At 50.1% G+C, this 26,443-nt stretch overlaps 1 protein-coding gene across 1 annotated transcript in view; it reads left to right on the top strand.

Moving 5' to 3' along the window:
- XKR6 (XK related 6) overlaps positions 1–26,443 on the top strand; it is a 302,189-nt gene that overhangs the window by 263,637 nt on the left and 12,109 nt on the right. The window contains exon 2 of the mRNA XM_044225050.1: positions 12,860–13,056. Within this exon, the coding sequence (XP_044080985.1) occupies positions 12,860–13,056 (197 nt within the window). The remainder of the gene's footprint in view (positions 1–12,859; positions 13,057–26,443) is intronic.

Below are 26,443 nucleotides of genomic sequence, written 5' to 3'. Positions count from 1 at the left end.
TCCAGAGAGGGGCAGAAAGCCTGTCTCATTATAGCATTCTCCTGCCAGTCTGGTTGGTAAGTTTTCTCTTGTGTACAGTCCAAGTCTTTCCTGCTTTTTCATTGAGCTCCTGACCCCATTCTGGCCATCTGTGTTGGGGAGTGTGCATTTTGTGTATTCGAAGTTGGGGTTGCAGACATCTCTTGGCCAAATGAGACCAGTCTTCCATTTGCGCAGAGGCTGTATCAACTTTAGCACCCCTGATTGATGTCGCCGTGGTGGGTTTGGGCCACTGGGGGTACATGGTTAAAATCTAGCTGGGAGACATCTCTTTCCATAAGTGACTTTGCCCCAGTGTGGGCTGAAAACAGAGCTGCAGTAGGGGCTGGAAAGAGGCCTTGAGGAGGCCTTGAGGAGGGGAAAACAGGCAGCCAACAGAGCCAAATGAAGGCTTAAATTTGGCTTTCTAATTTGGACATACTGTTTAATCCCTCTGAGTCTCAGTTTCCTGATCTGTAAAATGGGGCTCATAGGTTATCCAACATGGGGTTGTTGAAAGGAATAAATGAGATGGGGAGGGAGGGGAAATGAGAGAAAGCTAACGAACAGGAGAATATAGTGTACAGGGTTAGAAGCAGCCTGTTTGGACTCCAGCTACCTCGTGTGAATCCCAGTCTCTGGGTCCCTGGGCTTTCTCTTGCTTCCGTTTTTTCACTGTAGTTAGTTTTCAAGTTTTTGTGTCAAATGACTTAATATGTATAGAGTACTATCATTGTGCCTGGCTTCCAGGGAAACCCAATAAATGGGAGCCATTGCTGTATTGGAGACTCCCTATAAGGGGAGGATGGGGAGGAAAATCATTTGACCCTGACGTGGTGTAAGGCACATGGACTGTGGACTCCGTGGGCTCCTGCTCTTACCTGTGGGCTGTGAACTCCATGAGAAGGAGCAGGGAGCCACAGCTGTTGGCTCTCTGGACAGCATCAATGAGGACATAGAGACAGGCACACACCAGGAGGGGCTGGGGATGGAGAGCCATTAGATGTGGTCAGGGGGTAGTAGAGAGGTGGGGGCGGTAGGATCCTGAATCCTTGGGTGCGGAGCCAAAGGGAAAGCCACCCAGGTGACCAAATCTAGGTCAGCTTGGAAATCCTCCTCTGTAAAATGGGAATGGTGATAATACTAACCTGGCAGAGGCTTGTAGGCTGTCCCCTGGCCCTGTCTGTGATGACTCAGGTGCTGACCCCCTCGCCCCCAAGGTCTGTGAATGATCTGGAAGGACTGGGAGGACTTTTGCTTGTTCCTGCTGTTGCTCTCGCTCCAGGCCCACAGGGAACAGCCACAGGGCCTCCTACCGGGCGCTGAGTCAAAGGCATGCAGGTAGGAACACAGCTTCTATGTCCCAGCAGCCTTGGAGCCCCCCAACTGACATCTTCCTGAGTGGCCCTGGTGACCCAGCTCAGCCCTGTGGAGTCTCCTTCCCCTGCCCTTCCTTCGGGCCGCTCTCTTCTTCAGCCACTGCGTGGCCACCGGTCCTGGATCCTTCCAGCCCTGGGATGTGATCAGAAGTGGGAAGGGTGCCCGAGAGGCAGTGTTTCCGCTTCCACCCTGAGAAGGATGGGCCAGACAAGAACCCAGACTCACAGTGGCGCAGCAGCCCCTTCTGTCCTCCGTGTCTGCCCGTCCTCCTCAAGGAGGCCCTAGTGACAGGGAATGTGGCCGTGGTGGGTTTGGGCCACTGGGGATACACGGTTAAAATACACACTAAGTACACTTATGGACAGGTGGTACTGTGGTGGTCGGGGGAAGCACTGGTGGGAGACTACCCCCCTGTGCTCCAGAGTCACAGAGACTCAGAGATGCAGTGTGTGCCCTACGGGTGTCTGTACAGCCAGAGCGTAGAGGTGTGTAGTACGCACATGTCCGTGACACTTGGACCAGGTGTATCTCCGTGCTGTGTGGGACACCCTGCATCAGTGCGGTGTGGCTGTGTGGGCCTGTGAATGTCGTGTGTAGTTAGCATGTCTCTGTGCTAAGTGTGAGGACACTGAGTACAGTGTGCATGTGTGTCCGTGTGTGGTGGTGTGCAGTGGGTTCTTGGGGGTGGACTTTGTCTGAATGCCGTTGCATACCTGTGTGTGAGAGAGAGAGTGTGGGCCACACCCACCCAGGTAAGGGTCGAGGTGTATCATGGTGGTCCTGGAGGCATGGCTACTTGTACTTAAATGCAACAAAAATATAAAGAAAGACTTTTTGTTTCAAATAGCGAAGGGCTATCCAGGTGAAGGACTCTATTACTGATAATTTCAGAGAAGAAGTGTGCCTTGAGTTTGAGGTCAGCTTTCCGAGTGCTGGAAAGAGCTGGAATACTTCTTGGCCACAAAGGAGTCCGTGTGTCACCACTGCCATGGGTGCCCTGTAGGCCTGGTTGCCGGGGGCAGAGGCAGCCCTGGACAGGCTGTTGGGGGCCCGAGTGCTCCTATGGCCTTGGCCCAGACCCACCCTGGGCTTTGGGGTTCTCTTTGGTGAGCCAAGGTCCTGCTGGAGAACTCTCAGATGGCCAGCCTCTCCAACGTCCTCACCTCGGGGTTCTCAGGAGCCACCAGGTAGTGTGGCCACCCAGATGGGGGGCTCCAAGCCCTGGAGGTGGGGATTCGGGCCCGGCCCTCCTACCTCATTCAGTCAGCAGATGTCCTCCCAGCCCATCCTGTGCACTGGGGGCTGCCCCAGGGGCTGGGGGTACAAGGTGTGCAAAGCCAGGCTCAGTGCCTGCTCTCCCGGGCTTCGGGTCCCACGGGAGTGACAGGTTTTAACTACCACACGCACATACACAACAGCCCCGCAGTTATGGCTAAAAGAAAGATTCCCAGGCTCTGGGGGGGCATGTGTGGGGTCAACAAACACTGGCTGGGTGACACCAGCAAGTTCCTGACTCAGCCTCCTTGTCTCTGAAGGCTGATAATGGCGCCTGCCTCCTTGCGTTGGGGTGTGACGTGGTTAGATGAGATGGTGCAGGTCAAGCTGCGGGCCTGGGGGTACTGTGTGCCTGTTAAGTTTACTACTCTGAGCTGCTGTGCTGTTGTTATACTGTCCTCTACTCCTGCCTCCGAGTATGGACCCTGAGACATTCTGCAGTTTGGGACTTTCGGAACAATGAACAGCCGTTTGGAGTGAAGGGCTGAGGCTGTGTTTGGGAGGAACAAGGGTGTGGGGAGGGTGCTGAGGGGGAGGAGTGAGGTGAGAAGGGCCAGGAAGGCAGGATGCTGTCCAGCTGGTGGGGCGAGGCTGTAGGCAGGGAAGCTACCACAGAATAGGGTAGAAGGAGGACAAGGCCTCGGGGAGGGGGTCTTCCCATTTCATGAAGGCAAGGAGGAACAGCCCCCTCCTTGGGATCTTTCCCACTGAGGTCTGCTCTCCACCAAGAGCAACTGAACCTCTACCACCCCCTCCCTGGTGTGTGAGGAGCCTGGTCTGGTGGCCCAGGCCTGTGGACCTCCTGGCAGCTTGGCAGCTGGGTGCAGGGCTGTGTCCTCGCATGACCTCAGCCTTGGCATCCCATTTGTCCTGAGCCGATTGCACGATGGTCCAGGGCCCAGGAGGACAGCCCACTGTGAGGAACCAATTATATCTCTGCACTGACTGAAGGGAAGAGATTGCCCTTCCAGTTGCTTGGATGGAGCCTGGGGCCCCTGCCAGCTAGGAAGAGAGGTGATTTGCTGACCGGTGATAGGTTCATCATCTTATGGCCAAGAGGAATGTGGGTGGCACCTCCTGTGGTGGTCTCTGTGTCAAGTCCTGTGTGTCCTGGGTAAGTGCTTCTGCTGTGAGCCAAGAGATGCTCCTCGAGGTGGGACACCAGGAGCCCCAGGGGGAGGGCAGGAGCTGTGTTGTGTGATTTGTTTCAGCTCTGCCATCAGACTGTGTCTGCAGATGCCTCTGAGGCAAGAAGGAAGAGGTCCCCCACCACTCTCCACCCCTGCCCCTAGCTGGCCTCCCCTTGCCACTAGGGCTGGCTCTGCACCTGTGGGCTGCAGGTGAAATGCAGGGGCGGTGGTAGGCTCCCCCGGCCTGCACCCAGCAGATTCCTAGTGGCTTCCTGGGGTCACGGTCCTTCCCTGAGAGCCATGTGGGCTCTGGAAGAGTAGCCTTATCACAGTGACACCCGCTGGCCCTGAGCCAGGAGATGTGCGTGCGGAGGAGGAAGGCAGGCCTGGGGGTGTTTGGAACTTGCTGTCAAAGTCCTGCCCGTGTGCCAGCAAGACCTGTCTGTACCTCCTGCTTCAGTATGTCACCCTATCTTGGGTTTGCCTTCCCTTCCTAAGGGAAACTTTAGGGACCAAGGCCAGACGGGGGCCTGAGGCACCACCCTCTGAAGTGAGCAGCCCTCCCTGGGTGGAACAGAAGAGCTCAAGAATTGGGTCCCTGAAGAAGCTGGAGAGTGCTAAGACGGATACCTGAGTCCACAGTTAGTCCCTGGCCTCACCCCAGCAGCCCCCTCAGCAGCTTATGCCCAGCTTCTGGGTAGGACAGTGGGGATGACTCTGACGTATATCCCTGCAGCCCTACACACTGATCCCCTTCCCCAGGTTCAGGGCAGCCCCTGGGAACGTATCAGTGCCCTTCAGCCATTTCTTCTCTCACCTGGGGGGCCATCAGCAGAGTCTGGTCCTCAGCGGGTGCTCGGGGCCAAGCCCAGGAGAAGAAGGCAGGGAGGCCTGTTGCTCCTCCTTTGCTTGGACTCCTCTGCCCTCCTTCTAGTGCGTAGGCAATTTTGAGTGTTCTGTACCTATTCTGGGTACAAGTTCTTAGTTGTCTTCGTGGGATATGTGATTTGCAAATATTTTCCCCCGTTCCACAGCTTGTGTTTTCATTCTCTTAATGTCATTCACAGAGCGCAAGTTTTTAATTTTGATGAAATCCAATTCGATTTTTTTCCTTTTATGGATCCTGTTTTTGCTGTCCTATTTCTAAGAGCTCTTCGCGAATGCGAGATCATGAAGATCTTCTCCTGAAAGTTTTACAGTTTCAGCTTTGAATCTCTGATACATTTTAAGTTAGTGGTTGCATGGGAAGGATTAATTGTGCCCAAATCATTTGTTGAAAAGACTATCTTCTCTCCATTGAATGACCTGTGCACCTTGGATCAAAAATCAGTTGCCCCGATATGTGTAGATTTGTTTCTGGGCTCATCTGCTCCATTGATCTGTTTACTTCTTCTTGCCAACACCACACTGTCTTAATTACTGTAGCTTTATAGTAAGTTCTAAAATCAGGTAGTGTGAGTTCTTTAAATTTATCTTTGTTTCCACCCCCCCCCAAATTCTGTTGGCTGTTCTAGTTCCTTTGCCATCCCATATAAATTTTAGAATTGCTTTTTTATATCTGCAAAAAATTCCTGCTAGGACCTTTACTGAAACCATGTTAAACCTATATATTAATTTGCAGAGAATTGTCATTATGTATCATCACTATATTTAGTCTTTCAAACCATGTACATTTAGATTTTCTTTGATTTTTTTATTAGTGTTTTACAGCTTCAGCATACAAACCTTGTATATCTTATTAGATTTATTTCTAAGCATTTCATTTTTTGGAGCTAATTTAAGTGGTATATATTATTAAAATTTCCATTTCCAATTTTTCATTAGTAGTCTACAGAAATATATTTAATTTTTATATACTGACCTTGTATCATGAGACTTTGCTAAACTTACTAATTAATTCTGTGAGCTTTTTGCATATTCTTTGGGATTTCCCATCTAGATAATGATAAGCATTTTCAAATAGGGACAATTTGACTTCCTTCTTTGCAATCTATATATACTTTGTCTTTTTCTTGACTTACTGTACTGACTAGGACTTCTAGTATGATACCAAGCAGGAGTGGAAAGAGCAGACATCACTGCCTGTTTCTGATCTTAAGAGGAAAGAATTCAACTTTTTATCTTGAATATGATATTAGCTGTGTGTTTGGTGGGTGTCCTTCATCTGTCAGGTTAAGGAAGTTTTCTTTTATTTCGAGTTTGTTGAGAATTTCTTCTTCTTTCTTTTAAATCATGAATCAATGTTTAATTCTGTCAAATGCCTTCTTTCCGCATCAATTACTGTAATGTGTGTTTTGCTTTATTTGTATCATTGACCACACTGATTGATTTTTGCATGTAGAATCAGCCTTGCATTCATTCCCAATATCAGCTGGCTACGGTGTATCATTCTTTCTGTATGTTATTGAATTTGATTGGCTAATATTTTGTTGAGGACTTTTGAATCTGTTTTTAAGAGGGATATTGCCTGTAGTTTTATTTTCTTTTGAGTGTTTTTCTGGCTTTGATATCAGGAATGATAACCTCCTAAAATGAATGGGAAAGTGTTCTTTTCTCTCCTTTTTGGGGAAAAAAAAGTACAGAATTGGTGCTATTTCTACTTTAAATGTTTGGTAGACTTTATTTTTCTGAAAGAAGATTCTTTAAATTTCAGGCCCTGCAAAACCAACTGGGGCTTTGAGAGAAGTTTGTTCTTCATAATCAGAGGTTTCAAAGTACTGTTTCTGAGAGTGTCACAAGAAGCCACAGGTGACTGCAGGCCCAGATAACAAATCTGTTCAGCCTCCTATCTCTTTTAGAAATCATTTATTTCCCATCCTAGCCAGTTTTAGGCAGAACTACAGTTAACTCCCAGTGGGGCAAGTTTGGGTAAGACCTTCTTTGCTTTGCCTGAACTAGCATTGGCTGTGTGCCTTTAGGGGAATCACTCTACCTCTCTGAGCCTCAGATGAGCCAATGGGAGGAAGAAGATGAAGTATCTTCCTTCAAGGGGCTGGTATAAAGGTGAGAATGTGTTTAGATAACTAGAAGTTTCTTCTGGAGACAGATATGAGGAGGTTTAAACAATTCCATGGTTTACAAGGTAAGAGGAAGAGACAGACCTGGGGAAGGGAGTAGGCAGAGTAGGCCGAAGGAAAGATGAGAGGGGAGTACCTCAGGAGGCAGCAACAGCTTTCCTCTGAGTCTTCTGTTCTCCCAGATAGTCTCACAGGCGTTTGAGCACCTGTGACCCTCAGAGAGGGCATGATTGCATGTATTCATTTGTTCAGCATCTCCTGGGGTCCCACTCTGGGCCAGGCAATTCAGAGATACAGAAACTGAGGTTCCGAGAGGTTAGGGGATGTCCCCTAAGGTAACACAGCCAGCGGAAAAATGGGCCCAGAACTGAGGAATATTCATTAAGCCCAGATTCGTTCGCCATCTGGAAAATGGGGGTAATATTGAAGAGGCTACCATGAGGATTGAATGGATTCCCAAGTACGAAATTCTCAGAACAGTGCTTGGCACCTGGATGCCATACCGACATCAGCTAGTATTATTGGTGAAGTGCTGGGCCAGATTTCAGACTCAACGAAGCCACTTACTTGAGGAAGGACGAAGTTGTAAAAACACTGGAAGCTTCAGGTCCTCCAGTCTGCCCTCTGTGATGGTGAATCAAGCAGGCCCAGACTGGGGAGTGATTGGTCCAACGCCATGTGGCTCTACAGACTAGAGACCAGGCCCGGTCTGAGCCCTCACTCTACGACGCGACATATGCCGCCCTGCTTTTAGATCCATGCATTTCACCATCCAAAGTCCTTAGAAGAGAGATGTCGTGACAGGTGTCATAAGATGTGGATGCAAATCCAGGAAGAGAGCTGGACTTATCTCTTATCTCCTAAACTAATGTCCAGGGGATGGTGAGCTTTCGGAACCTGCCAGGGAAGGGGGAAAGATGAGGGTTTTGGAGGAGCAGCAGCCTATCTTTGGGGACTCAGCACATCTGGCCCTGCCCTGGGCCTCGCCTGCCACCTGCACCCCAGTGCCGCGAATGGAAGGGTGCAGGCCTTAGGAGGCTGCCTGCTGGGGATGAGATCACCTCGCAGAGCGGCTTTCCTGCTTCGCTTAGGGTCTGGCGCCACCTTGTGGCCATGCTTTGCACAAGGGCTAAGGCGGACACCGCTGGCTGGGCTGCCTCAGAGGTCACCGGGATTTTACATGCACCCTCAATGGCCTCCTGGGAGCTCAGGACTCAGGGATAGAAGAGGAGGGTGCAGCATGGAGGACAAGGGGCGTTAGAGAGTAGTAGGGAATTTGGGTAAATTGGAAGGGGAGGTGAACCATGAGAGACTATGGACTCTGAAAAACAGTCTGAGGGGTTTGAAGTGGCGGGGGGGTGGGTGGGAGGTTGGGGTACTAGGTGGTGGGTATTATAGAGGGCACGGCTTGCATGGTGCACTGGGTGTGGTGAAAAAATAATGAATACTGTTTTTCTGAAAATAAATAAATTGGGAAAAAAACAATAAAGAAGTGGGGCACCTGGGTGCCTCAGTGGGTTAAAGCCTCTGCCTTCGGCTCAGGTCATGATCCCAGTATCCTGGGATCGAGCCCCGCTTTGGGCTCTCCACTCAGCGGGAAGCCTGCTTCTCTTCCATTCTCTCTCTGCCTGCCTCTCTGCCTACTTGTGATCTCTGGCTGTCAAATAAGTAAATAAAATCTTAAAAAAATAAAATCAAAAAGTGATATTAAAAAAAAAAAAAAAAGAAGAGGAGGGTACAGGAGCCAGATGGTGTGGAATTAGCTAGAAGGCACTTCATTGCGAAACCCTGAACTGGATTCTGCGATGTCGCTCCCACTACAGGGTAGGAAACTGATTGAGCTGGGGTCTCAGGAGGCATGATTTCCAAATTTGGTTTTGGACTTAATCCTGGTGCACTCTGGACTGCCAGCATCTATTTGCTCATCGGCATGGCGGTAGAGGCTCTGGTTTTGCTCACTCCCACCCTCGTTTCTTCCCATACCTTGCGATATCCGCTCACAGAAGAAATTCAAGGTTGGTTTCTCCGACAGACATTATAGTTGAGTCAGCGTGTTCTAGGATCATTGCCTTCCATTTCCATGGCCATGACAGGCAAAGGGGCCGGCAACTTGGGGAAAATGGGGAGGAGAGGGCAGATTAAGTGTTCCCTTTGCCCTGGCAGTGCAGACTTAGGTAAATCTGAGTGCTGATGCTACCTTGGCTTGGGTTCTGGACAAGTAGGTTTGGGTCTGCCACATAAGCATTCCTCCACCTTGGGCCACCTTGTGAGGCTGGGAGAAGCAGAGTCTGTGGTCTGAGTGTACCCCTGAAGGAGTATAAATTTGTGATCTGGTCCCTGTGGGAGTCTGTGGCCCATAGTATTGTATATTGCAGCTGCCTCATGTGAATAGAGTTCAGTTTTGGGTCATGGAGCCCACATCTGATCTGTGAGACCCAAGGCACCAAGGCTCCACTGGGCACATGGCTGTCCAGGCTGTTCTGGACCTGAAGCCCCGACCTCAGCCAGCGCACCTTTGTCCTCCACTTCTCTGCCTTCCCAGGCCACCATCAGATATGGCCAAATCGACCCTTCCCTCCACCCTGGATGCTCCCCCAGACCCCTCCAAGACTACCTGTGACCCTATCTCCTTACAGTAAGCCCGCCCCTCCCCAAATTTATCGTTGCCATGATTTCTTCTAGTTGATCCTCTCCCTCAGACCCCAAATTGTGACCCTGCTTTCCTCTCCGTTCTCTCTCCTTCTGTTCCCTCTCACATCTCTCTCTCTGTCTCTCTTTCTGTGTCTCTTCTCTGTGTGTATGTGTTTCTCCCTGCTGGTCTCTGTATCTCTTTCTCTGTTTCTCTGTCTCATTCTCTGTCTCTGTATCTCTCTCTGTCTCTTTGTCTCTGTATCTGTCTCTTTGTATCTCTGTCTCTCTGTCTCACTCTGTCTCTGTATCTCTGTATCTTTCTGTCTCACTCTCTGTCTCTCTTTCTCTCAGTGACCTTGTAGCTTTCTGACAACATCCCTGCCCTTTTCCCAGCCTCCCTCGGTCCCTTGATTTGCAGATGACTCATGGGACACACACAGCCCGTAAGTCACAGAACCTGAAACAGAACCACAATTCAGTGCTCTGTTTCACTCCAGAGCCTCAGTTTACCAATGAGTTAAATGGCAATGACCAGATGTGCCCCCACTAGGCCTTGCAGGACTCCAACAGTGGGCTAACCAGATGCACCTCCTGCCCCCACCCCAGCCCCCCCACGGAGCTGCCCTGCCCTTTGCCCTCATCCCCAGCTTTGCCTGCTTTAGTTTCCAGCAGGTTTGTTGCTCTGCTCATTGCAGGGCGGGTGTCAGGAGGGAAATACGGTGTCTATCCCAGGGAGGCTGGGTGGATGTCTTCAGAGATACTGTAGCGCAAAGGCTCTTAGGGATCCAGAGAGATAGACACAGTATTACTCATCTGATTTGGGATCGTGTTCCTCGTTGCCAAGGTGATTGTCACAGGTCACACCAGCGGTTCAGTAGGGCTGCTCTGTGTCCCACTGCATGGGCCCGGAGTCCCCTGGAGCATTTGTTCATCGGTGGGTCTGGTACATGATCAGCACTCTGGAGAGAGGCCTGCCATTTGAAATTGGAGAGGAGCATCTCTTTACTGTTTTGGGTTTTTTTAAATTAATTACTTTTATGAACATATAATGTATTATTTGCCCCAGGGGCACAGGTCTGTGAATCGTCAGGCTTACACACTTCACAGCATTCACCATAGCACATACCCTCCCCAGTGTTCATCACCCAGCCACCCTATCCCTCCCACCTCACCCCCCAACAGCCCTCAGTTTGTTTTCCGAGACTAAGAGTCTCTTACGGTTTGTCTCCCTCCCGATATTTCCTTACTGTTTTAAGCTATTTTATAAATGCATGCTTTTTTTTTAAAAGATTTTATTTATTTATTTGACACACACAGAGAGAGAGATCTCAAGTAGCCAGAGAGGCAGACAGAGAGAGAGGAGAGAGCAGGCTCCCTGCTGAGCAGAGAGCCCGATGCGGGGCTCGATCCCAGGACCCTGGGATCACGACCCGAGCCGAAGGCAGAGGCCTCAACCCACTGAGCCACCCAGGCGCCCCTAAATGCATGCTTTTTGAATCTTTGCTTCTAAAGCGTGATCTGTAACATCAGTATAGGTCTTAAGTGACTCCCTGCTCCTCCCATTGCTGCCAGAGTGGGGGGATACTGAGCCCTTCTCTGTGACTGGCTTGATGATGCTGTTCCTGAACTTCCTGTAGAAATGGGTGTGGGATGCCCTCACCGTGTTGTGACAGTGCTGTCCCACCAGCGCCCCTCAGCCTCCGAAGACAGGATAATTCCTTCTACATTCCATTGGCACTGGGGAGATGGTGTGAACAGTAGACAAGCTTATGGGCTCTTTAAGAGACCGAAAAGATACAAGAATGGAGTGGGGAGAGAGTGGGAGATGGGGTTGGAGAGGCAGACAGGGTTCCATGAGCCATGAGAGCAGTTTGGATCTTATTCTAAGCATTATGGGAGGCCGTGGGAGGGTTGGAAGAAGCAGGGGAATGACACGATTGCATTTACGATTTTCAAAAAACTGCTGTGTTCTGGGGCAAGAGTGGACACTGAGAGGCCAATTAGGAGGCCTTTGCTGTGATTGAGGCAAGAGGGGTGCTAGTGGGGACGAGGCTGGGGGTGGTGATGGCGACAGAGAGGAGAGAGTGCCAGGCAGCCCAGCTAGGCTGCTGGCTGGGCCTGAGGACCACAGGGACCACACAGTATATCAACCTTGCTCTCTCAACCTTGCTAATTCAGGCTTAGTGTTTTAGAGGGCACATTACACATTCCCAGGGGACAGTCAAGGTCACACATGTGGTTCTATCCTGTTGGCTGTGGCCCTTGGGATGTGATTCATGTTCCTGATCCTAAATAGATGCTGAACCTCACTTTCTTCCTGGCCCTGCTAACCTTTCTGACCTGGGCTCAGCCTCAGAGACCGCTGGCTATCTTAGATGGTACCTTTCATCCTCCCCTTCACTGTGGCTTAGAGACAGCTTCTGAAAAATTCAGGTGCAAGTGAGCCATGGGTACCCGGGAGGCATGTCCACCATGGCTGTTATCTCTCTGTTCTCGCCTCCGAGCCCGTGATGCTGACTCTCTTCTCCATGTTGAAGAAGGGTAGCAGGGACACAGAGTTGGAGTAATTCATACAAATTCCTACAACTGGCAAATAACGGAGCCAGCATTTGAATCCTGAGCCCGTGCCCTCTACCTAATCCCACTCTCTTTGCTGCTTGTTCCTCTCTGACAGAGCAGGGTCAGTACATCAGAATGACTGTGTCCTATGCCACCCTCGGACAGAGGCTCTGTTGCCGGTTCCGTGTCCCCCTAGTGGAAAACTTGAACTTGCTGTCCAGCAGCCATGGGCCAGATCCTTGTCATTCCACCATCCAGATGTGGAGCCCATGCTGGGATGGTGCAGCGGCTCCCTGTCTGTCCTACACGAGAGGGACACCTAACTGTCACCCAGGACCTTGGCCCCACGTGGCCGACCAACCTGCGATACTTAGTAGGAGATTCACAAATGCTCCTTCCCTTTCCTCCTCCCCCAGAGAGGGGCAGGGCTACATGGCAGAGGGGAAATCCTGACGGAACGTTCCCACTGGGATCCTGAATGTGAGAACAATCACATGTCCTCAGAGCTCACCTGTGATGCATCCCTGGCAGGCCCTGGGAGATCATCTGATCCCACTCTTCCACTGCTCATTTTTTTAGATCAGTAAACCGAGGCCAGGAAGGGGAGGACTTGTCTAAGACACCCCTTCCCTGGACTGCCCATCCCCTCCACCCCCAACTCCTCCACCCCAAAGACTTAGCACCCTGTCTGGGGACTGGGAAAAAACCCCTGGTCCAAGCATCTGGAAGATGTCAGAGCAAAGGAGGGGACGTGGGCACAGGCAGTCTTGGTTTTGGGGGATGGGGTGACCCTCCCGCATTCCCTGCCCCTACCCATGCCCTCTGTGCTCTGTCTTGTTCTCTCGGCAGGTATATCCGCACCATGTACCTGGGAATTCAGAGCCAGCGGCAGAAGGAACACCAGCGACGCTTCTACTGGGCTATGATGTACGAATATGCAGACGTCAACATGTTGCGCCTCCTTGAGACCTTCCTGGAGAGCGCCCCCCAACTGGTGCTACAGCTCTGCATAATGATCCAGAAGAATAGCGCTGAGACGCTGCCCTGTGAGTGTCCCCCACACCCCCAACCAGGAAGCTGGGGAAATGACCTTATTGTTGGCTGGGACAGGGCCCCGCCTTCCAGCTGGGGGCCCCCTGGCGCCTGCCTCCTGCACACTCAGTACTTGCACACCACGTGGGCATTGCTTGTCCCAATCCCCGAGTCCCTATCATGTGATGCTCATGCAGCCCACACTGAGAGCATGTGAGTGGTACAGGGATCCCCCACACCCATGTGTAAGCCCGCTGCACCTGCTCATGACCTCTATGTTCCTACAAACAGAGCAGAGCCAGGGGTTCACATGTCCATGGGAGCAGAGGGATGGAGTGCCCTGGGTCTCCAAGTCTGGGGGTAATGGCCCCTTTTCTTTGGTGGTGGCCTGAGCTGAGGTGTTTGCACATCTATGGGAGTGGGGAGATGGCCTAGGGATGGCATGTGACAGAAGACTAACTCACGTTAGGCAATGCCCTCAGTTTTGGACATTTTTAAGCTGTGGTGCTTTTGCTTCAAACCCAAGTCTATGTAGCAGCCCCATTTTAAAACATGCTCAAATAGTTTTGTTCTAGTTAGGTAGGAGTGGCAGGACCAGAGCAGGCACACCCCACCCACTGGCCCCACCCTCTTCATGCCCTCTGTGGCCCCAGACGATCTCCAAGGAGCCCCAGAATTCCCCAGAGCCAGTCAGACAGCACTGACCTCTACAGCAGTGGAATCCTCTAGGCTCCACCTGAGAAGCCCTTTTGAGTTTAGATTATGTGGGTCAAGGCAGAGTCTCACACCATCAATGGTCAGACAGACTACAAGTGCCGTGGTTGTCTCATGGTATGTCTCAGAGCACATTTCAGGGGAAACTGGAGCTCAGCAGGGGGGAAGGTCTAGGAGAGGAGGGGGTGAAGGTTGCATCATGCGGGGGACACTTGGAACATTTAATCTGAGGAAGACTGGGGATGCATGAAACCCAACATTTGAAAGGATGTCAGGGGGAAGATGGTTATCCCCAAAAGATGAAGGGAGCTACAGGGAGAGTTAGTGATTCAACATGTGGCAGACATTTCAAACAGCAGGAGCCATCCATGATGGAAAGAATGTCCCAAGACCCAAGAAGTAGTGAGTTTGCTTTCACTATGAATATTCAAGCAGAGATGCTGCTGAGGAGACTCAGTCCAGAGGTTCCTGACTCCAGAGGGCATGAGCTTGTATGACCTGGGGTAGGAAGACAGCTGCTCTCCATGCCCCACCTCTCTCTGGCCCCACCTCCTGGTCCTATGGGTTCTCAGCTCTGGACCCCACAGCTCCTCTAGGTGCTCCAATGGACCCTCGGTGCCACCATGTTCATGAACATCTGCAGAGCACTCTCCAGTGGCTGACACACCCGTCCTTGCTCTGCTGCCTTACCCCACGTGGTCTGCCGAGGACAGCCAAGCTCTGGCCTTCATGGGACAGCTTTGCCTCCTTGCCTTTTCCAGATTGGCTGGCTCTTTGCAATCTGCATGCCCCTAGTCACTTATGCAAAAATGGAGTTTAATCCAAAGGCCAGCCAAAGGTTCAGGCCAGCGAACTTGATCCTGACATTCAGAGCTCAGGAACCTAGTCCTGAATCCAACTGTGCTGCCAACAGAGTCCCCCACACTCTGGGAGCTTGCCTCCCAGATGAAGCCTCCTGCCCACCCCAGTCAAGGACAGTCCCAGCTGGAAATGTCCCCAAGAGAAAAAAGCCTCAGGCCAGCTGCCTCTGTCCCTCAGAACACGGGCGGCAGTCCTCCCTAGCTCTCACAGAAACAAGAAGTTGGGGGGAAGTGAGAAACTCTGAGGAGCAGCACCCACTCTTGGAGGAGGTCTTGCCCAGCCAGTGGCTCCTGGCTGGAGCCAGTGCCCAACCCAAGTCTGCAGCACCAGGGACCTGTCCCAGAGAAGGGCTAGAAAGAGGTAAATAGCTAGCTAGCTCCACTGGGGTATCGGGACACTAAGCAAGAAGCCACACTGAGGGTGGCAGGGCTGACAGTCCATCTGGTCTGTCCCTTCTTGTTTGGGTAGACTCCCATTCACATGCACACACATACTGCCACTGACATCAGGAAGACTAGGGAATGTGGGGACCCTGTCTTCAGAGTCCAGAGCCAGGCCATCTGCTTGGGCAGTGAACTGGTGTGACTGCCCATGCTGAGGCCCTGGGAGTCCCTGTTTCTCCAGACCTTGGAGGAAAGTGTGCAGCATTCAGAGAACACAATTTGTTTCAGGACCAAGAGAATCACTTGGTGATAGATTCTGGAGCAAAACCAGTGTCACAAGGGCTGACACACCCGTCCTTGCTCTGTAAGCCTTGAGGGAGCCCTCATGGACCCCCGGTGGTGGCTGAGGTGTCCAGGGATGGGCACAGTGACTGTGCCTTCTGCTGAAGCCTCCACACCTGCTGCCCTCCGATCCCCAGGCTGCAGCTCCCCAGCCCAGGGAAACGTGCTCTAGAGAGCAGATTGCAGGGGTGGGGGTGCTGTGGTTGGGGAGGGCTCCTCTCTCTCCCATCTGAGTCTTCCATTTCCAACTCTGTTGCAGTCTGAGACCCCCATTTAAACCGTCCTTTGCTGTATCAGTATCAAACTTCCCCCCAACCCCTCTGTATCGCCAGGACAGCCAAGTTATCCTTTTTGGACTCTCGGCCACACCGTGGCATTCCCAAATGGATGGGGAAGGTGGCAGGGGATGCCAGGAGAGAGCTCCCAATAGGTCATGTGTCCCAGACAAAGATCCTCGTCATCACTTACGCCCTGCTGTGATTTTGGACATTGCCCTTCCCCTTTGCAAGAGCTCCTCCTCCACTGGATATCATGGGGAAGATGGCGATGATACATAAGAGTTCGGGGAGATGCAGGAATGTAATGAACATGGACCACCTTGTACATTGTCAAGCTCCAAGGGCAACTAAGGGTGTGAGTTTGTCCTTTCCAGAGCCTGGCGATGAGTAGTGTGGGTCAGATCCTAGGGAGAGTCCCCCCTGCCATCCCATTTGGCTCCATGGGTCATCTGTGCCCCAGTTGTCCCTTGCTCAGCCTGTCCTTTCTGCGATCGTTTCTCAGATTATAAACATAGAGAAGCAGAATGGGAATCTCTGGAAACTCAAGGGACAGCAGATGTTGTTCTCCAAGAGTCTGGGGTGGGGTGGGGCAAGTCCCTGAAGGCCAAGGCCAGGGACCTGGCTCGAAGCCAGGGTGCTAGGGGTGACCTGGGGGAAAAGCTGGAATAGCAAGGGTCATGCTGCTGCAGGGTTTCCTCCCTAGGGAAGCCCCGCTGGCTCTATCCCCCCCACACCCCTCTTTTAGAGCCAGCGGATCCCTCAGAGGTCAGGTAAGCATTTCCCCACATTTGTTTGGCAGGTGGAATAGGTGTTTCTGGCTCCCATGGTTAAATGTATTTGGGAACTGCTGGGCTAAACAAAGGTCAGTGGCAATCTTTGCATTGGACTGTGATTTCTCAAGATAACACTGGGGTCTGCAGCAGTAGCTGGGTTGATGGGGAAGAAGGAAACTCACCAGCACTGAGCACAGACTGCATTGGGTGTGGCATTGCCCTCCTACTTAACTGCTCACCACTGGACCATTTTGTTTAGAAACAGATGCCTTCCTTCCCTTTTCCCATAAAAGGCTGTATGAAATGTAGACATATTAAAGAAAATCAGTTTAGGGGCACCTGAGTGGCTCAGTCTGTTAAGTGTCTGCCTTGAGCTAGGGTAACGATCTCAGGGTCCTGGGATCAAGCCCCACATCAGGCTCCCTGCTCAGCGGGAAGCCTGCTTCTCCCTCTCCCACTCCTCCTGCTTCTGTTCCCTCTCTCGCTGTGTCTCTGTCAAATAAATAATAAAATCTTTTTAAAAAATAATAAAAATAAAGAAAATCAGTTTAAATATTAGAAATTGGAGAAGGGGAAAGAAAGTCTGCAAATTTAGAAGGGACATGGTAACCTGGAGTCTTCCTGCCATGGGTATGCTTGCCGCAAGGCAGCGTAGAAATATGGAAGTGACGCCCATCCTATTTGACAGCTCTGATCTTTTGGAAGTTACTGAGCCATTCTTTTCCTCAGTTTTCCTTTCTCTGAAATAGGGATACTATCAGTACCTACCATTATGAACCTTTGATGGCATGACCAATGACCAATGTCATGGTCCACATCTGGCTATTTTGTTGTTGGTGGTGGAGATTTTAATTGTAGATACACTTTCTGAATTGGACTTTAAGCTGTGCTGGTGGGATCCATGGCTAACTGGCCTTGCTTTGGTGGGCTTTGATCATACCTGTCCGTTTACACTGTTAATTCTAGTAGGTGGTTAGGAGATCACTGCCATGATCACTTTAGTAGGCAAGTTTTCCGTTGATCTTGCCCCATGCCAGCCTATCCCAATCTTTCCCATCCCCACCTTGTGGTCCTCACATTGGCTGGCTTAATAGTGCGGTATGCAGCCTGCAAGACAGATTGTATCCAATTTCCCCAAAAGACCACACGCAAGTGAAAAATACAATAATAATCCACAACCATACAAATATTATTCCAGAGTCATGTAAGCACCCCAGCGGGGTCTTCTTTAATCTGATGTCTTGAAAGTTTGAACAAAGGAAAAATAAAGATATGAAGGGAGCGTATTATGCTGACATGCCATTTATGCTAGTGGTGAGGCTGGTGTGTCTGCTGAAAGCTTGGCCATATTACAGGCAGTGAGGGGGTTTGGAGAGCAGTTGGCATGGCAGGAAAAGTGAGACTGAGTGTCACTCCCACCTCTACCACTTACTGACTTTACGGCGTAAGACAAGTTCATTTCCTAACTGGCTTCTGGATATGTAAAGTGTGAATTGTAAGTACTTTTGGGGGTTGTTGTGAAGGTCTAATGAGCTACACATACACTCCTACAGCAGCTTGTTTGGCATGTGCTGGGTACTTGATGCCATCTGCCATTCAACAAAAATGCATTCATTTGGATGCCATACCATGTGTGGAGGGGCAACAGGGAACACAACAGATATAGTCCCTGCCCTCATAGGTCTCTCATTTCTCTGAGCAGAAAGGACTAAATCAATGAGACCAATGGTATATGTTAAGTGCTTTGAAGCAAACAAACCTGGTGCTGAGACCTCAGATAATGTGCGGGGTGTGGGGAGAGCCTCCCTTGGGCAAGAGTGTCAGAGAAAGACTCTCCAAAGAGTTGACATTTAGGCTGAGTATAAATGAAGAAAAGGAACCAACTATGGGAAGGGCAGGAATAGCTTCCCAGGCAGTAGGAACAGCATATGCAAATGTCCTGAGGTAGGAAAAGCCTGGCTTGTTCCAGAACGTGAGAAGACCCAGCATAGCTAAGGTTGTTGTTGGTGATGGAAGTGAGGGGGAGGAAAGTGATCTCAGGGTGAGGATGGGGAAGAAGTCAGGGGCCTGATCAGGCAGGGGCCTTGGGGTCCTGCAAGGAGCTTGATTTGATGCCAAGTGCAGTGGAAAGCTCTAGGATCAGACCTGCATTTAAAAATGATCCCCCTTTCCTGCTGTTCAGGGAAGAGAGCAGATGCTGAGCCAAGAGATCCAGGGATGAAGTTATGGGGGAGAGAGCATTTGGGAAATGATGCTAAGTGCATAAATTTGGGGGCCATTCTGGAAAGTGAACCAATAGGACTTGGTAGAGCTTGTGTCCACAGTGTTAGAAGGGTGAGGTGGTGGTTTCTAACTGGGTGTGTTGAGATGGAAGAGACTCTGTGGGGGAATAGGTTTGGGGCATTGGATCAAGAATTAGCAGCTCTATCACTTTTCCTTACTTCTGCATTTTTTGGGGGGGCATTGGATCAAGAATTAGCAGCTCTATCACTTTTCCTTACTTCTGCATTTTTTTTGACAATTCCACAAGAACATAGGCAGGGGGTGGGGGGTAGGGTGGGCCACTTACGCCCTCATAACCTCCAGGTCTGCCTTTTTTATTTAAGCCCACATTGAGGAGTTATGTGATACATGGGGCTCTGATGACCACTTTCTCTTGGTATCACACCACTCCCATTTGTCAGGCACCTGCTGTGGCCCAGGGGGTGTGTTGGGAACGTGCTTGCGAAGACATCTGCCCTTCAGGAGTTTATGTCTGGTGCAGCAATTTTTAAATTCCGTGATAGCTGTATGTACAGAGAAGGGATCTGTAACTTCTTCGGGGGGGCGTGACAGAGGAGGTAGTATTTGATCTGGGTCTTGATGCAGGAACAGGAGCTTGCCTGAAAGCGAAGTTTGGGTGGCTCTTGTGGACAGGGGAACTATAAGTGCCAAGAGATGGGGAGGCCTGGGAGAGCAAGGAGCAGGCAGGGAGTGAGTGATCATGGGTGCTGAGAACATGGGGTGTATTGTGGCAAGTGTGCAGGGCAGCAGCAATGATTAGGATGATGCTATCAATGCTGGTTAGGACTTTTGGGGAGCTCAATTATGTGCCAGAGACTAGTTCAAGAGCTTTATATGGATTCACCCATTAAAGTCCCATGGCAGCCCTATGAGTAGATACTTTTTACTATTCCCATTTCATCCCACATATGATGAAACTGAGGTTCAGAGACTTTAAGTAACAGCATGAGGCAGCCACCAGGCTTGTAACTGATACGGCAGGATCTTGTCTGCATGGTTGGGCTCCAGTAGCTGTGTTCTAAGCAGGAATGGTTGTGTCTAAGTCTTGAAGAGACAGGCTTAGGTGGGTTCTGCAAGAAGTGGTTACTGATGCAGGGAGGGAGCAGAGGCTGATATGCACTGTGAACGCATCAGCTCCAGTGTGTGTGTGTGTGTGTGTGTGTGTGTGTGTGTTATCTTAGATGCAGTTATACTGACAAGGTCAGAAGATGATGCTTCCGCTTCTTGTCCCTGAAATCTCTGCCCAGGGATTGGATTTTTGAAAATATTCTTAGTTTTCCAGAGTATTTTGTGCAAGCGACCTCTGCTAAGCATACAGGGAGAAGCCTTGCTGTCTTAATATGGAGCTAAGCTTGGCTGAGCAAGGGGTGAGGATATGGGACCCTTCTGCTCCCCTAAACACCTATTAGTGATAAAGACACATAGCCTTTTAACTGGCCTTTCCTTGGGGTTAGTTTCTATTCCGGCCCTGGAGACCAAGAGAGTTTGGCCAGACACAAGTGGGTTGCTTACCCAGTTAGTGAGAGTTTTGGTAACCCCCATTTCCATATGGTGCAAGTGCCTTCTGTCTTCTTAGGTCGCTCTAGGAACCCTCAGAGAAAATTCCAGGCATCTTCAGATACCCTCTGAGCCAGATGTGTCCCCCTTGATCCTCTAATTCAGATATAGGGCAAGACTGAAAGTCCCTAGATGGGACCAGAAACTCCAGATGACCCCAAGGGCTGAGGCTGGAACTTGAAGGTAGAGCCACCTCCAAGCACAGAACCACTCCTGCTCAGGGAGCACCCACAGGAGACATGCTTCTCCCGAGGGCAAGCGGTTCTTTCAGAGAGGATCAAAAGCAGATCTGACTTGTTCTCACAGGTGACACTCCACCATGCAAAACTTTTTAGGTGCCCCAGGACCCTGTGAGTCAGGCAGATTCTGGCAGAGGTCCACCTAAAGGCACCTCTGATGTTGAAACACTTGAATCTCACGACTTCAGTGTCCAAAGGGATTTAAAGCAATGGGACCCTTGAACTGAAGAGGTTGACTAGGCTGTCTAACCCACCCTCCTTGTTTAACATGTGGGAAGCTGAAGCACAGAGGGGTAAATTGCCCAAGGTCACACAGTAAGGAAGGCTCTCAGAAGAAGCTCCTCTTCCTGCCACACCGGGCCTGCAGCTGAGATGGTAGCATGGCATCTACAGCCTGCAGTTCAAATACCAAGTTCACCCAGGTAGTTCTTCCTTCATCAGTAACCACCACATCCCACACCAAAGTTATATAAAAACCGGCATCTTTACTAAGATGAGGAAGCATGAGAAGTATTAAACTCTGCCTTCAGACACTGAGTTCTAAGATCTAATTAGGGCCTTTGCTTTCTGTGTCTTTGGTGTCAACCTCCCTAATAGTCTTCTTTCTTAACTTCACTTGCTGGGTCCTCTTGCATCAAAGCCTCTCCAGCGCCTTGCACTTTACCTTCACATTATACTTCTTTTTCTATCCAGAGCCCTGACAGCATCCAAGCAATTCACAAAGGCACGCTTCTCCGCTCCTTTTGAGCTAAACTGTCTGTGCCTTTGTCTTCAGCTGTCAACCCCCAAAGCCTTTCCTCCCTTCCCTAGTGAGGACAAAATTCATCCTGGAGGAAACTTCTCGGACATCCATCTCCTTGGTCAGCTTACCCTTCCATTTGTGGTCAAGAGAGAGCCCCCTTCCGGTTTGGGCTCTCAGGAAAAGGGAAGGCCCAGGGGGTGTGTCTATAACTGTTGGATGGCTTCAACAGACCATCCCTCCCTCCTCCTCTCACAGGGGAAGACTTCCATGTCCCTCTTCTTGGGAGATTCCTTTTTTTCTTATGTAAGAAATGCATTCTGGTCTCTTTCTAGTCCTGCTCCTATGGACATTAGCTGTCACTCTCCATGTCTGAGACACAAAAATTAATTCCTTGGTCATTTAGGATTCTGGTTAAAAGGTGAAGCTGCCACGTGGAAAGTGATGGTAATCTGGTCATGTGACCCAAAGGTGACAGATCTGAGCACCAGAGCTATGAATTTCCCACTCAGTGTTCTCATTACCAAGAAGTAAAGCTTGCCATTAAAACAGCCAGTCTGGGGGCATCTGGGTGGTGCAGCCGGCTGAGCATCTGACTCTTGGTTTTGGCTTGAGTCATGATCTCATGGGCGTAGGATCGAGGCTCTCGTCAGGCTCCGTGCTCAGTATAGAGTCAGCTTCAGATTCTTTCTCCCTCTCCCTCTGTCCCTCCCTGCTTGAATTCATGCTCTTTCTCTCTCTTGCAAATAAATAAAGTCTTAAAACACACACACACACACACACACACAATTGATTCATTGCATTCATTGCAGGTAACGAATCACTTGTCCAAAGTCACAGGGAGCCTCCAAGCTCCCCCAGCCCTTACTAGTGGACAGAGCCTTTCTCACTAGCTCACTCCCTTGCTGAACTGGAGTTGCCCATCTCCAAGAACTGCTCCAGGGTTTCAGACCAAGTTGGTACAGAGGTCTTCCAGCCTTTGATGTCAATTTCCAGGCTATGTATCACTTGTCTGTGGCTTAGCTGGGAGCAGGTAAAGAAAGGAAAAGATATTCAATCCCCTGTTCCCTCCTTTCTCCTGGCCATCTGTATCTTCCTCACCTATAACCGAAAGGTAGAGAGGTGCACAGGCATGACTGCCTTCTCCAACTGGAACACAGACTTGGCCTCTCCCATTTCCCCCATGGTGGTGGGAGTAGCCAGTGCTTTCCCCCTCTCCAGCTCTGTTTCCTGTGTTCTCCAGTTCTGAGACATCACCTTCCTTCTCTCCTATGTTACAGCTACTTGCATCTGCACACAGTGTTCCCTGACCAGCCAACTCCAAGGTACAGTCCTACTTTAGCTACCCATGGCTCCTTGTTCAACAGCACTTTAAAACCGTATACTTTTAAACAGAATTTGCAAGAATTTTCAGCAGAGACCTCCACTCTTCCTGTGCACGCTCCAGCTTAATCTGCACACGGTTCTGGGGCCCTGGCTGAGATGGCCCCTAACAATTGGCAAAAGGAAAGAGAGGCAGGATTCTTTTTTCTATTTTTAATCATAGTAGGAATACTACATGTGAAATCCAGCCTCTTAAACTCAAATTTTCAAGTGCAAAAGAAAATACAGTATGTGCGTACAAAGGAGACTTCTTAAAACAGCAGGACAAATATGAGAAAGGCAAGCTAAATCGATTTCATTATAGTTATCACCAATGGAACAGCAATTGGCCAAACTGGAAATGTTTGTGCATCCAATGCCCAAACACAGAGAGCCATCCAGACAAGGCTTCCTGAGCTTGCACAGGCTGTCCAGGACCATCTTGTGGGGAAATGCAAATCCAGAAGCCTGAGCAGTAACTGTAATGGGGCCCCTTGTTCACTTATTTGGTAACTATTTATTAAGCACCTACAATGTGCCAAGTTGGGTTCTAGGAGCTGGGAGCAGATATAGTCATAGACAAAACAGAGAGAAGAAAGCCCTGCCCTCACAGAGCTTACAGTTCTTGCAGGGAGAGGCAAACAAGGAACAAAACAATTATCTTATTTTCTGTGTTAACAGACGAGAGGCTCTCAGGAGAGCGACGAAACTGGGAAGAGAGACCGGAGGGGAGCAGAGCTGTGGGAAGTTTTCAGTAGGGTGGCTGGGAAAGGTTTTCTGGACAAGGTGACCTCTGAGCAAAGATGTGAGGATGGGAGGGAGCCAGCCCCGCAGATTTTGGAAGCAAGTGTGCCAGGAAGAGGGGACAGCCAAGAGCAAGGCCTTGAGCTGAGCAAATGCCTCCGGTGTCTGAGAAGTAGCAGGGAGGCTGAGATGGGTCTCTCGGCTGCTTCTGTAGCTTAGCCTGGCCTAGTGGTCTTGCCAACATTTATTTATTTAAATAGCTTTATTGAGATACAATTTACATACCATTCAATTCATCCACTTGAAATGTACAAGTCACTGGCTTTATTTTTTTTAAAATATTATTTAGTCATTTATTTATCTGAGAGGCAGAGAGAGTGTGCACATATATGAGCAGGGGGAGGGAGAAGCAGACTCTCCACTGAGCAGGGGACTGATGCAGGGCTTGATCCCAGGACTCTGGAATCATGACCTGAGCCAAACGAAGGCAGTTGCTTAACCGCCTGAGCCACCCAGGCGCCCCAAATCACTGGCTTTAGTATATTTGCAGAGTTATTACCATCACTACAATTCATCTGAGAACATTTTCTTTGCCCCACAAAGACACTTCGCCCCTCTTAGAGCTGCTCCCCTGTAAGGTCTTTCTCCAACTTCCCTGCAGAGGCCAAAGGCTGGCAGAAGGAGCACTGGGTGGGGAGTCTGCTGTACTAGAATGCTCTGCTGGATTCTGGTCAGATCCCTGCAACCTCATCTTCTCTGGGCCTGGCTACTATGAATGAGGATAGGAAGGACCCCTGAAGACCCTTTCAGCCCTGATAGCTTATGACTCTAAGGAAGAGAAGGGGGGGGCGAATCTCAGTGAAATTGGGGCAGTAGTGATCTTTAATTAGCCTTGACATTCACATTAGAGACGATCGCGGGAACTTGGAGCTCCAGGAAAGACTGCAGTGAAATGATCTCCAAAAGATCTTTTCTATTCCTTAAGATTCCCAAGGAAAGAAAGTCTGAGAGCTCCATGAACAATGCCTTCCTGGGCCTCACATGTCTTACCACTGGGGAGGGGAACAGAAGGGCAGAGACCCCGGGGAAGGAAACCCTGGGAGGTGACTCCTCTTGGCTCTTCCACATCCTGCGTGGTTATAGATGAATTGCCTTCTCTGAGGGCCTCAACTTGTTCATCTGTAAAATTTACCCCCAGGACCCCATTTGATTCTGGACCCAGCTGGAGGTATGAGGCTGGTCAGGACATCAAGAGGAGTTCCAGGGTGTTGCATTCACTCTAGGGCCAACCTGAGGTAAGGATGGGTCCAAAGCTGACGAGAGGAGAACTGAGACCTCAGTGAATTCTAGACTGTCTTGGGTGTTCAGGCTTCACATGCCCCAGGCTGCCTGCCAGACCTTAGAGCTAAGAAGGCTGCCAGCTGGAAAATCTGTCCCCCTGTGATAAACCTGGGGGCCCCCATGTTCCTTTCATCCTTCAGCCTTCACCAGTGACAGCCCAGAGCTTTGAGTCCTTTTCTGCTTGTCTGCATGTTGGTATCCTGGGACTGTCCCCTGGAAGAAAAGTTGCTGTGTCCTGTGTGGCCCTATAGAAAGCTCCCAGTGTGGAACTCCCATGCCTGGCTTCACACACCTGCTCTGCAGCTCCTCCAACGAGGCCTTCACCTCTTTGAGCCTCAGGGTTCCCATTTGTAGAGCACAGCTAATAACTCCTGCCTCAGAGGGGTTTTGTCAGGAGTAAGTGAAATGCATTTGTTCTCCACACACGAGAGGCCTTGCGACAATGGAGGCTGGTATTTCCACTGCCAGCCAAGAAAGGCACATACAGCTGCCATCCTCAGCAAGGCTCTGATTGGATGCCATTTTCCCTGGAAGGCTTTTCTTGACTAGGGCCATTGACCACTGAGAAGTTGAGCTCAGGGGCCAGGACCACTCCAGGGTCAGCTCCACACGGGCACACAGCCACTCACCTGCTCAGCAGTCCTGCTTTTCTGGTCACCTGAGTGGCTATGGGACTAAACAGTATCTGAGACCTGCCCGTGCTCCTTGCCCTTCCTGAGTTTCTGTCACAGCTCCATCTGGAAGCATGGCTAGCACAGTTGAGCGGAGAGCAGTGGCCATGAGGCCAGAATGCCCACAGTCCAGTTCTAGTTAATCAAGGTTGGTCGTCTTCAGGGCCTTGGTGGCCCCAGGTAAGGGAACCCAAGACCATTTTGGCTGGCAGAATTCCTAGGGCTTTGACAGCCATATCATATCCCACTCCATGGGAGACAGGATGCACTCTGACTCCCAGCCTTTTAAGAAGAGGGTGCCTTTTAAGCTTGGGGTGCCAGGGTGGCATAGTTGGTTGAACTTCTGATTCTTGGTTTTGGTTCAGGCCGTGGTCTCAGGGTCGTGAGATTGAGCCCCATGTAGGGCTCCATGCTTGAGAAGTATAGTGTCTGCTTGAGTTTCTCTCCCTCACCTTCTCCCCTCCCATCCATGCTCTCTCTCTCTCTCTCTCTCAAATAAATAAGTCTTCAAAGAGAAGATTTTATCACCTTTTAAATGACTATAACTTTGCAAGTCCCCTCCTACACAAAGCCCGCAAGCCCTGAATCATTGTATTTCTGAAGGGGCAGGAGACAGGAGGAGAAGGCTTCAGTGAACTTTGCTTTTGCCTCTAGAGGTATGGTCTCATCCTATATTATTCCAAACAGGCCAGGAACAGCATCTTGACATCCCATGGCAAAACTCAAAAACTTGAAGCCTAGATTTTACCAACCCAAAACAGAGGAAAAGCAATGCCAGGAAGCTGAGCAGAGTAGTCTCTCAAAGCCATTCCCCTTCCCGGTTGAGGCTTTCTGCTCCCTCTGACTTTCCTGCTAATCCATTTCAATATCAGTAATAGTGAATATTCAATATCAGTAATATTTCTCCCTTTGACTTTCCTGCTATTCCATTTCAATATCAGTAATATTGAAAACTTAAGATGAACTAGTGCACATGAGGCATTTTAGAATTTCTAGAGCACTTTGACCTTTGTCATGAGGCTCAGAATTGTTGACATGACTATCACGAAGGCACACATTTGGCATCACAAAATACTCAATGGGTATTCAGTATGTATCTATACACTACATATAT

Source organism: Neovison vison, chromosome 11, assembly GCF_020171115.1.
Source record: "Neovison vison isolate M4711 chromosome 11, ASM_NN_V1, whole genome shotgun sequence".
Classification (NCBI taxonomy): domain Eukaryota; kingdom Metazoa; phylum Chordata; class Mammalia; order Carnivora; family Mustelidae; genus Neogale; species Neogale vison.
The sequence above is the reverse complement of the archived record's forward strand: the minus strand, read 5'-3'. Positions and strand labels throughout refer to the sequence as shown.